This window comes from Leptonychotes weddellii, chromosome 12 (genome assembly GCF_054177405.1).
Source record: "Leptonychotes weddellii isolate Sample4059 chromosome 12, ASM5417740v2, whole genome shotgun sequence".
In the NCBI taxonomy this organism is placed as follows: domain Eukaryota; kingdom Metazoa; phylum Chordata; class Mammalia; order Carnivora; family Phocidae; genus Leptonychotes; species Leptonychotes weddellii.
Window position 1 is genome coordinate 5,146,306 of NC_138380.1, and position 10,382 is coordinate 5,156,687.

The following is a 10,382-nucleotide window of genomic DNA, read 5'->3' on the forward strand; positions in this document are numbered from 1 at the left end:
GCGCCACCCAGGGGCCCCTGATGACTTCTTTCTTTAAAGAAAAAAAAGTCGACCTGACATAAAAATGGCAAAATGTTAAGATTTAACAAAGCTGGGTAGTGGGTGTGTTATTATTCCTTCTATTACTCTCTAGACTTCTCTGTGCTCTAACTTACCCCAAAAGGGAAGAGTTTCGACAAAAACCCAAGGCAGGAGGATGGAAGCGGGCAGGTGGGCACTGGATCGGCACATGCCTTGCAGCTTTCCCACACTGAGCAGCTACTTGCAGCTTTTAAGTTTGCACATTGTTGAGATTTTCTTAAAATCAAGACGGCATCCTCAGACCTGCTCCTTCTACTGTCATCATTTTATTCTGAGCCAGTCTCCTAGCATTTTGTCACCAACCAGCAGTCATATGTGGCTTCAGATCTCACCTATTTCAAGGTTCCTCTTAACAGTGCACTATTAAAGATGACTCACTCAAAGACCAGGCTCTGCAGCGGTGAGGTTTTGCCAGCCTGGCCTTTGCTTGTGTAGATAACTATTTGGGGCAGGGATTCTTCTTGGGCACAAATACATCATATGAGCCATGGCAGACCTGACCTCCTTATAATGAAAATCCTGGGTGAGACCTGAGACATGGCGCTGGGATAGGGGAGTGGAGGTTAAAGTTGAAGAAATCTGATCCACCTGTTCATTTTTACCAATTCTTTTAGTGAGGCTGTGGCTTGTTGTTTTTCATGTATACTCTGCAGAAAACACCTGAAATTGCTGCTTGTGTTTTGAATCTCCCCACATCACCTGGGTGCATTGTCTGTGGGCTCTGGCCCTGGTGCTGTAAGGGCAAATACAAATTAAACTATGGACTTCAGGTGATAACGATGTGTCAGTGTTTATTCATAGTTGTAACAAATATAACACCCTGGGGGGGGTGCTGATGATGGGGAGGCTGGGGAGGGCATGGGGTATATGGGAACTTTCTGTACTTGGAGCTCAATCTTGCTATGAACCTAAAGTTTATATTAAAAAAAATAAGAGGCTTAATTTTCCCAGTTGAAAATAAGGGAAGAGACTTCCCATCCCTCCTTTTTCTTTGTTTTTTTATTAAGATTTTATTTGTTTGACAGAGAGAGACACAGCAAGAGAGGGAACACAAGCAGGGGGAGTGGGAGAGGGAGAAGGAGGCTCCCCGCTGAGCAGAGAGCCCGACGCAGGCCTCGATTTCAGGACCCAGGGACCATGACCTGAGCCGAAGGCAGACGCCCAACGACTGAGCCACCCAGGCACCCCCCCCATCCCTCCTTTTTCTTCTAGAATTTCTTTCTTGGTTCTTTTTTTTTTTTTTTTAAGATTTTATTTATTTATTTGACAGAGAGAGAGACCACAAGCAGGGGGAGCGAGAGAGGGAAAAGAAGATTCCCCGCTGAGCAAGGACCCAGGCGCCCCTTTCTTGGTTCTTATTACATGTATGCACATCTTTTAATGGCTAAACAAGTTGCTTGCCAGTCTGAAAACTCAGGAATGTTTCCTCCAGGAGCTGGGAGCCAACTCTTTGAAAAAGGAATCATCAAGGAAGATATCTCTCCACCTCCTGGTTTCCTGCGAGGAGAGGACTGGCTTAGCTCCAGCTGTCACCTTACTTTGAATTGCAAAACCTATCTGGAAGCACAAAGATACAAGAAAATCAGCAAATTCTCTTAAGAACACATATGTAGTGAGTCGCATCTGCCTGTCTAGATAAAAAGGCTGAGATTTCCTCGTCTTTGAAATCTCTTTAGCGGATGGCCTGTGATGCACATCACATTCAGGCTTAATGCTTATTCATTCAATCATACAACAGTTTTCTTCCTCTTCTACCTTTATGGACAGGCTTTTGGGGAGATTTTGTTTTTAATTATATTTGCCCAGCAGGGCCCGTGTCGGGAGGCAAACGTTGGACTGGGTGGTTTGGCCAGTGTGGATGCCTGTGGGGGCAACAGCTGGGCCAGGGCCGCTGAGAGGCCTATCCTTGGACAGCCTCTCAGAACAGGGGCAAGGTCACCCCAAGAACTGCATGACTTCCTCTTCTGAGCCTGAAGCATCTCATCTGTGAAATGTGCTCAAAATTCTTCCCTGAAAGTGGAGAAACAATTCAGACTGTTCCCCACAGCATCCCCTCATCCACTGGGACCCACTGCCCTGCCCTCCGTGAAGCCCCCTGGGGTCACCCCTGTGCAGATGAACTCTGTCTCCTTTGATCTCAGAGCTGGCCCCCAGCCCCAGGTAACGACCAGAGTCGCTGTTTTATGTATACACATCTCATCCCCCCCCCCAACCTAATCGGGGGCTGCACATCTTGTGGGCTCAGTGTTGACTCTGTTCACTTCACAATCTTTGAGCCTTTGTTGAGTGCCAAGAACTTCTGTGCCCTGAGAAAGTCTCACGCTGCAATGGGGCTGCCTGTTTCCTTAAACTCATCCTTGTCGTCCAGGGTGGTTTGGGTACAGAGCACTGTGGACCACCAGCGAGGGCTGCGGGGGCAGGGCAGGTAACACGGAAAGGGATGGAGGATGAGCACTGGCGGGGTGGGGGACAGCATTCAGGGAGCAAGAACGCAGGAGGGGAAAAGGAAGGGGAGGACAACCTGGGATAGAGATGCAGGGGCGCGGGGGGGGGGCCACCAGCGACCGGGTGCCGTTGGAGTGGAAAGTGTAGGGTGGGGCTGGGGGCTAAGACCAGAGCAGGAGGCGCTGGGGGGTGGGGTGGGGGGCAGTCAAGGGCTGTCTTCTTTGCTCCCAGGAGCTGGGTTCCATCCTTGGGCCAGAGAAAAAGCTCAGTCACAGCTTGAGCGCGGGTGACCAGGTGAGAAAGGGAGGGCGCGGGAGCTCCGGGAAGGCTTGGTGCCCAAGGAGGGAAGGGGGAGGGGCGGCACTGCTGGAGAACCCCAAGGCAGAGGGGAGGCGGTGGGGCCCGGCGTGTGCGTGTGTGCGCGCACGTGTGTGCGTGTGCGTGCCCCTGACTCAGCAGGGACGGCGGGCGGCCGGGGGTCAGACGCAGAGGAGGCGGTGGGGCTGGCTGGGGGTTCGCGGGGCCGCCGGGACCCCGCGGGCACCCGACCGAGCCCGGGCAGGGGGCGAGGCGCATGGCGGGGCTCGCGGCGCCTGGGGGGGGCGGGCGGGGAGCGGTGCTGGGTCCCACGGACGGGGCGGGGCGGCCCCTTGCGGGCTTAGGGCGCCGGACCAGCACTAACGCGCCGGCCAGCAAATCTTTTGTCCCGGGCGGCGCTGAGCCAGCAGGGCTGCGGCCGGCTATATAGGGGCCGGCCGCGGGCGGGGCGGGCACACCATGGCGCAGCGCTCGGGAAAGGTGAGTGGGGCCCCTCCGGGCCCGGCCCGACGGTCACAGACGCCGCCCGCGCGCGGCCCGACACCGGCCGCCTTCCGCTGCTCCTCGTCCTCGGGAGGCAGGGGCCAAGCTGTTACTTGAGGCGCCCTAAGCATCCCAGAAACCTGAGCAAAACTGGCAACATTTCCTACCCAACCTGGGCGGCCTGGCCCCGGCAGAGGGCCTCTCTGGTGTGGGAGGCGGGACGGTCCCCGTCTCCCACGGCCTCCAGCACTGGCTCTGGGGGCGGTTTGAGGGATCTTGGAATCCGGTGGGCGACCGGATCCCCCTGAATCTCTCTGCGCCATCGACCAGACCTGTCTTGTGCGGGAAGGTGGCACCCCCATTTTCTGCTGCCTCCCCTAGCTAATGTGGTGCAGCCTTTGGTCTCCAGGGGCTACGGTCAAGGTTAGCGGATGAGAACATTACTCAGTCTGCACAGGTTTGGTTATGCTTCAATAACAAACAATCCCAAGAGCCCATCATGCCCCTGCACACCTTCCCCAGGGCCCCAGAGGGACCCAGAGAGCTGGGAAGTCACACCCTGGCTCTCATAGCTTCTGCCCAGGGGGTCCAGAAGGGTAGTCACTGGTGACAGGGCAAGTGATTACAGCAGTTACCAGCCCCTGGGCACCATTGTACTTTGCCAGGGCCCTTCTAGGAGCACAATTCTAGAAACCCAAAGAGTTATTGCGTGGTTGGAATTTCACGCTCCGTGGCAGAAAATGAACTTTGGGGCCCATAGTGTAGTTTAGGGACAAGGAGAACCTGTCAGTGTTACATTGCCATAGGATGCTGTGAACTGACCGCTGAGTTGGCAGTGTTCCAGCTCTGACACATGCCTGTCACCCAAAGGGGTGGCCCAGTAAACAAAGGGATGAGTTACATTGAAAAAGCCCCCTTTTTAGCCATTAATCCCCACACCAGGCCCTGACTTGGCTCTGTTGCATTTAGCCTCTCCCGCTAAGGGGCCCAGTCCCAGGAACCTGACTTTCTGGTAATTCAGTGTTTGGTTATGATGGTGGGTTGGTGGGTGAAATGCTTTCTTCTAAAAACACTTCCTTGGATGTTATGATTTAACCATGAACAAAAACTGAGTTTTAAAAATGCAGTGAGAGGGGTGCCTGGGTGGCTCAGTCGTTAAGCGTCTGCCTTCGGCTCAGGTCATGATCCCAGGGTCCTGGGATCGAGTCCCACATCGGGCTTCCCGCTCTGCGGGAAGCCTGCTTCTCCCTCTCCCGCTCCCCCTGCTTGTGTTCCTGCTCTCGCTATGTCTCTCTCTGTTAAATAAATAAAATCTTTAAAAAAAAAAAAATGCAGCGAGAGGGTGCCTGGGTGGCTCAGTCGGTTAAGCGACCGCCTTCGGCTCAGGTCATGATCCCAGGGTTCTGGGATCGAGCCCCACATCAGGCTCCCTGCTCAGCCGGGAGCCTCCTTCTCCCTCTGCCCCTTCCCTTGCCCATGCTTTCTCTCTCTCTCTCTCAAATAAATAAAATCTTTTTTAAAAAATGCAATGGGAGTTTGAAAAGAGCCTGTTTTCAAATGGGCCCAGGGACTAGGGGGACTCCTGTCCCCAAGTATCTTCTGAAATTAGTCTGCTCAACTGTGAGCCCCCCAGGGTGGGGAGGGCCAGGCCCTGGGTCTGACCTCAACCCACCATCCATGCGTTCTTTCACCCAGCTAATGGTGTTGAGCACGTACTGTGCACAGCGGGCCTGGGAATCAGGGTTCAATCAAGGGTGTTGGACACCAGGTGTCTGCTCCCAAAACTGAAAGGAGAGAAGCCCCTGACCCCGAGCCCTCTAACCTGGCCTTTCTAGATCATCCTCTTTGAGGGCAAGCACTTCACCGGGAGGAAGCTGGAGGTCTACGGGGACTGTGACAACTTCCAGGACCGAGGCTTTATGAACCGGGTGAACTCCATCCGTGTGGAGAGCGGCGCCTGGGTCTGCTTCGATCACCCCGACTTCCGAGGCCAGCAATTTATCCTGGAGCATGGAGACTACCCCGACTTCCTCCGCTGGAATGGTCACAATGACCACATGGGCTCCTGCCGCCCCATAGGAATGGTGAGTGGGCCTCTGGCTGGGGGCTTCCTGCCAGAGGGACTGAGGGTCGGTGCTGCTCAGACCTGGGACAAATAATCTGGGAGCATAACCCTCCCAACTTTAAGATCTGACGAGGCCGTGGGATGTTTAAGAGGGAGAGACGCCCCCATGCAGACACACCACTCCCGTGTGTGGGATGGCATGGGACCGAACCCGAGAGCCCCTGGAAGTTTTTATACCTACATTTATCGGCATGTATCAGGCAATCACCTCCAATGTCCAATCCCAACATCTTGCTGCATTTTCCACTTAAAATGCTGTTGGAAATAATAGAAGTTTGGATTTGCAACCAGATGGGGGAGAATTAGGCTAAAGCCAGGCTGATTTGGGCCCGAGGTATCCACCCATGCAGGTCATCTTAGAGTGCTTTTCAAGAGACTTTGATGCTCTGACCGTGGAATGACTGAAGGAGGAGGCCTAAGTCACTAGCCAGTCCTCAGGAATTTGGGCGCAGGTCTCCTGGAGCCACACAAGTGGCCCGATGTGTGTAGGGAGAGCATATGAGGGGTGTTGCTACCCGTGGTGAAGGACGGTTCATGTCTAGTTGCCCTTACGGGGAGGGGCTGGTTTGAGGACTGAGCATTCCTATTCCTTTGGATTCTCCCAAGTTACACGTGCCAACTGAGCTGCTGGAAGGTCCACATGGTCAGGTGGGAAATGGCTGATTCCTGAACCAGATTCTCACTGGAGTCTCAGCCATGTGTCTGCAGAAGGATCTTTCCCTGGACATGGGGGCCAGGCCGTGCTGGTGAACATCTGAGGAACCCCAGGGAGGGAGCCTCGTGTGTGTGTGGGGGGGGGGGCTCTCTCTTTCTACACGAGTTACAAAACCAGCTGGGCTTTGGCATCTCAAATTGTAAGAATGCTTTCTTAGTATTTCCACCAGGCTGTAGACATTTGGAAAAAGGAATTAACATGGCTGGCTCTGGATCTTGCATAATGCTATTTCTATGAAAACTCTCCTAGGTATTTTTTGAATGCTGTTCTCCTAAGAGCTGTCCTTAGGGCCAGCTGTGATGCAGACCCAGCCCCTGCCGGAACCAGAGCCAGTTGGGAGCTGGCCCTCCTCTGTCTTTGGAAATGCAAGGAATCTTATAAGGGGCTATATACTGTCATCCCAGTGAGCCAGCAGGGATTTCAGCAAATGAGATCTGTTATTTGTTTTAGATTTTTGGCTTCCTGTTTTAATAAAAGGTTCTATTACAGTTTGTAAAATATTATCATTTAAAGGCTTGCCCCTGGCCTGAGGCCCCAGGGTGGGGATGACGGGCAGAGGAATGCGTTGGGGTGGCTGGGGCAGGGGTCCCCCAGTCCAGGCACTAGAAGGGAGCCCCGTGGCCCAGGCCCTGGTCAGAGCATGGCCAGAGCCTCCCAGGTGGTCTGGCCCTCTCTAACCCTTGGATTCTTGAGTTGAAGAAACAGGAGAGTGGACTGGTTCAGGGGCTTGGAAGCTTCTTAAAGTGATAGAGCCCTTTCGTCCAACCAGATCTCAAGGTGCCAGAAAACGCAGGGTGCCGTGTTGATCCTTGTGCTCGGGTGGCGGGCCCTCACTGGCCCCCCAGCGCAGGAGCTCTTGGGTGCCCGGAGCCCTGGGCGACTCTGAGTTCCTGGCCGCACCGGCTTCTGTGTAGGGGAGGGAAACTCAGTGCCGTTTGCCATCTTTCCTCTGCTCCCATGGGGCCCACAGCACGGGGAGAACTTCCGCCTGGAAATCTTCGAGGGCTGCAACTTCACCGGCCAGTGCCTGGAGTTCCAGGAAGACTGCCCCTTCCTGCAGAGTCAGGGCTGGTCCAAGAACTGCGTCAACGCCATCAAGGTGTACGGGGACGGAGCGTGAGTACAGGCCGCAAGGCCGCGGACCACAGCCCATCTGGGCCCTGCACAAGCCAAGTGTGGGGAGGCTGCAGGGTGGATCAGACCCCAGCAGGGGGGGCAGCCTGGCCCCTGCCCTGGCGGCCCATTCCTTCCCTCAGCTGCCTTCTCTACCCCAGTGGAGCAAAGGGGGTGGCTTCCTCCATGGCTCAAGAAGGCCTTCGTGAGGACACATGGGGCCACAGTAGGAGCAGAGGTAGGGAGGTACTTGGCAAACGAATGGTTCTCTATGATTGGACTGATCTCATGGACTGTCCTCTGGTCTACTCGAGCCAGGGGAACCCTGCTCGGAGAAGGGTAGCCCTGCCCACCCTGCACACCCCTTACTTACCCAGCAAAATGGACCCTTGAATTGGACCTCTCCTGCCAAGCAGGCAGACCCCCAGCACGTAGGCTTCCCAGGGGGATTGACGTCATGGTGGCTCACTTCCGGTGGACAGGCTGTGGCCAGGGGGGTTTTGCCCAGGCATAGAGGGGCTTGTCTGCCCTCCTGCAAGAGAGCCGTCAGAACCCCGGGCTAGCCTGGCTTCTCTTGGCCTCTGCACACTTGGTTCCTTCCATCAGCCGTAGGCAGCCTGTGTACCCATCAGACTCAGCCACCATATCTTCATGGTGGCCATCACCCATCTCCCATCCACCGAGCCAGTGGATAGCGTTACCTCCTTTTACAGAGGAGTTAGCTGAGGCTCAGAAAGTGACCTTGCCCCGCTTGTGAGTGGCGCAGCTGGGACAGCAGCCAGGCGTTTGGCTTCAAGTCAGTGTCCCTGGTCTAGAGCAGAGAGCCTCCCGAGATCTCAGCCCCATCCCGTCTGCAGAAGAGCCCCACTCGGGCTCCGGGAACATGGCTCCTGTCACAGCAGCTAAGGGATCCAGCTGCTGTCTCTGTGTCTGAGGTTTGGGATCAGGGAACACCTCAAGAGGTTCAAGACAGTGGTCACGGGAGAGACTGAATGAAGATAGTGGCTGAGCCAGAGGAAGAACTGGACCCCCCCACCTTTCCTCGGGGCCCCCTGACCCAGCGTCCCAGGGCAACTCTGCTCCATTCCTGCTATCTCTGTCACTCTGGTTCTATCAGGATTCATTTTGTCACATCTGCCTTTCTCTGCCTCTTGGAAACCCCATTTGCCCTAAGTTGATGGTATCCAGGGATCTGAGGGATCAAATTCCAGAACAACAATCTGCCTGGAAAACTGCTGGCCAAATTGTGTCTCAGGAGGCCGAAGTCACGCCTTTGCATGGAAGGTGTCCTGAGACTCTCGCTGCCACCCCTACACCCACCCTGGGGGACCCCCGGGGCCTCTTGAGAAAAATGGTGGGAAGGTAGGAGCTAAGAGTTTCGACCACAGGGGCACAGGGTCTCCTGTAGGCCTCGATTTACCCAAGAGGAGATGGAGACTCAGCGGCTGCGTGTGGCCAACCCCACATTTGGACCCAGGGCTCTGCTCTCCTCCCCACGGAGCACTCACCCTTGGCCTCCTGTGACTTTAACTAGTTAAGAAAAAGAAAGAAAAAAGTAAGGAGAAGCTGCTCAAAGGCGATGGCCTGGATCACGTGGTCTAGTTGTGACCTCCTTCAGGGCCTTTCCTGGGGTCTGATGGGGGCCTCCAGGCAAGTCTTCCTACCGCCTCCCACATACCGGGAGTTGCTTTGCGCGGGTTCCCGAGTCAGCCCAGGACTGACCCATCCCCACAGACCCGTGTCCCGGAGGGCATTTGGAGGGAAATGTGCCACATCACTCTCCTTACTTCCTGCCCCCCAAGGGCACGGTCCCTGTGCTCCTGTGGATGGGCCATGCCCCCTCCTCCCTTCCTCCTCGTGCCCTGTCCTTGCCCAGAGTCACAGCCCGGGAGGAGAGGTTTACTGAGGAGGCCCAGCCCATGGGTGTGGGGAGGTTGGGGGCCGGGGAGGGGGCAGTTCGGGCACAGTGGAAGTCAGGGCGCAGGGAGGCTGGGGGTGTGGGAAGGCCGGGATAAACCAGGTCGGCCCTGAGCGACCCTGCAGCTCACATGCTGGGCCTCTCTCAGCATTCCTGACCCCTGACCCTTGTGCAGACCACACCAGGTACCAGATGCGGAGTCAGGATGGAGAAGGGGGCCCATGGTGACAGGAGAGGGGAGCGCTGGGGAAGCTGCCCTAAGCAGGCGACTCAGTGGGCTGTGTGGCCTTGGGCTGGATGGGCTCATAATTTCAGAGTCTGTGTCTCAGCGGGGAGAAAGTTCCTTCGACAGCAGAGCGCTTTGGGGTGGGAGGGCCAGAACTGTTAGGGCGACAGTGGGGTTTCACTGCAAAGACATAGTCAGAACACACCATGGCGTGGGCCCGGAGGGACCCCAGCAGCCAGATCCAGGCGTGTAGCCCCGCTTTGCTTCCCACGGTGAAAAAGCTGCTTTCTCTCCGTTCTGAGGGGAAAGGGAGCATCAGAAGTGCCAGGAGAGAGGCCGGCCTGAGAAAAGGCGGGTGGGACAAGTCAGGGGCAGCTGTGGGCCGCTCTCCCCCCACACCTCCACCCCCCAGCTCAGGCTCCAGACCCCAGCTGGGCCAGGAGAGGGGCGGCCTGGTGGGAGGTCTTCTCTCCCCGCTCAGCCGCCCCGGGCTCACCTGGCCTCCCTCTGACCCCAGGTGGGTCCTGTACGAGGAGCCCAACTACCGCGGCCGCATGTACCTGGTGGAGCGGGGTGACTTCCGCAACTGCTCCGACTGGGAGGCCCACAACGCGCGCATCCAGTCGCTCCGCAGAGTGGTCAACTACTACTAGCCCGCCAGGACCTGGGCATGCCGGGGGGTCGGGAGCAGCCCCTTCCGTCCCCCACCCTAGGGCTCAGACCCTAGGGAATAAAAATCAGAGAAATGGAGAGTTGAGCTGGCCTGAGTGATTTCCCGGCCCCTCCCTGACATGGGGCAGCCGGTGGGGCACCCCAGGCCCTGGGCAGGAGGCTGCCAGAACTTGGGGCAGGGAGCTGGGGGGACCGGGAAGGGCGGTAGGAGGCACTGTGAGCCACCCATGGGGGAACACGAGAGCTGGAAGGGATCTAAAGGTTACGGAGTCGAACCCTTTCCCTT

The 10,382-nt window shown here is 56.4% G+C and overlaps 1 protein-coding gene across 2 annotated transcripts; it reads left to right on the top strand.

Annotated features, from left to right (window-relative positions):
• The first annotated feature begins 3,133 nt into the window (after positions 1–3,133).
• CRYGN (crystallin gamma N) lies at positions 3,134–10,174 on the top strand. Of its 2 annotated transcripts, none has more exons than XM_081799799.1 (4): positions 3,134–3,324; positions 5,163–5,411; positions 7,138–7,283; positions 8,398–9,935. In XM_081799799.1, exons 1-4 carry the CDS (start codon positions 3,304–3,306, stop codon positions 8,456–8,458), a joined length of 477 nt encoding a protein of 158 aa, XP_081655925.1. In that variant the 5' UTR covers positions 3,134–3,303; the 3' UTR covers positions 8,459–9,935. The 2 variants fall into 2 exon arrangements, with proteins under 2 accessions (XP_081655925.1, XP_081655924.1); XM_081799798.1 differs by lacking the exon at positions 8,398–9,935 and adding an exon at positions 9,942–10,174 and having other exon boundaries at positions 3,137–3,324.
• The last annotated feature ends 208 nt before the right edge of the window (positions 10,175–10,382 follow it).

What these genes read in the sequence shown, in the direction of transcription:
- CRYGN (XM_081799798.1), top strand. Translation starts at nt 3,304, where the DNA reads ATGGCGCAGCGCTCGGGAAAG. An exon ending in TGGCGCAGCGCTCGGGAAAG is followed by an intron (nt 3,325 to 5,162) that starts GTGAGTGGGGCC and finishes TGGCCTTTCTAG; the next exon opens with ATCATCCTCTTTGAGGGCAA. An exon ending in AAGGTGTACGGGGACGGAGC is followed by an intron (nt 7,284 to 9,941) that starts GTGAGTACAGGC and finishes CTCTGACCCCAG; the next exon opens with GTGGGTCCTGTACGAGGAGC.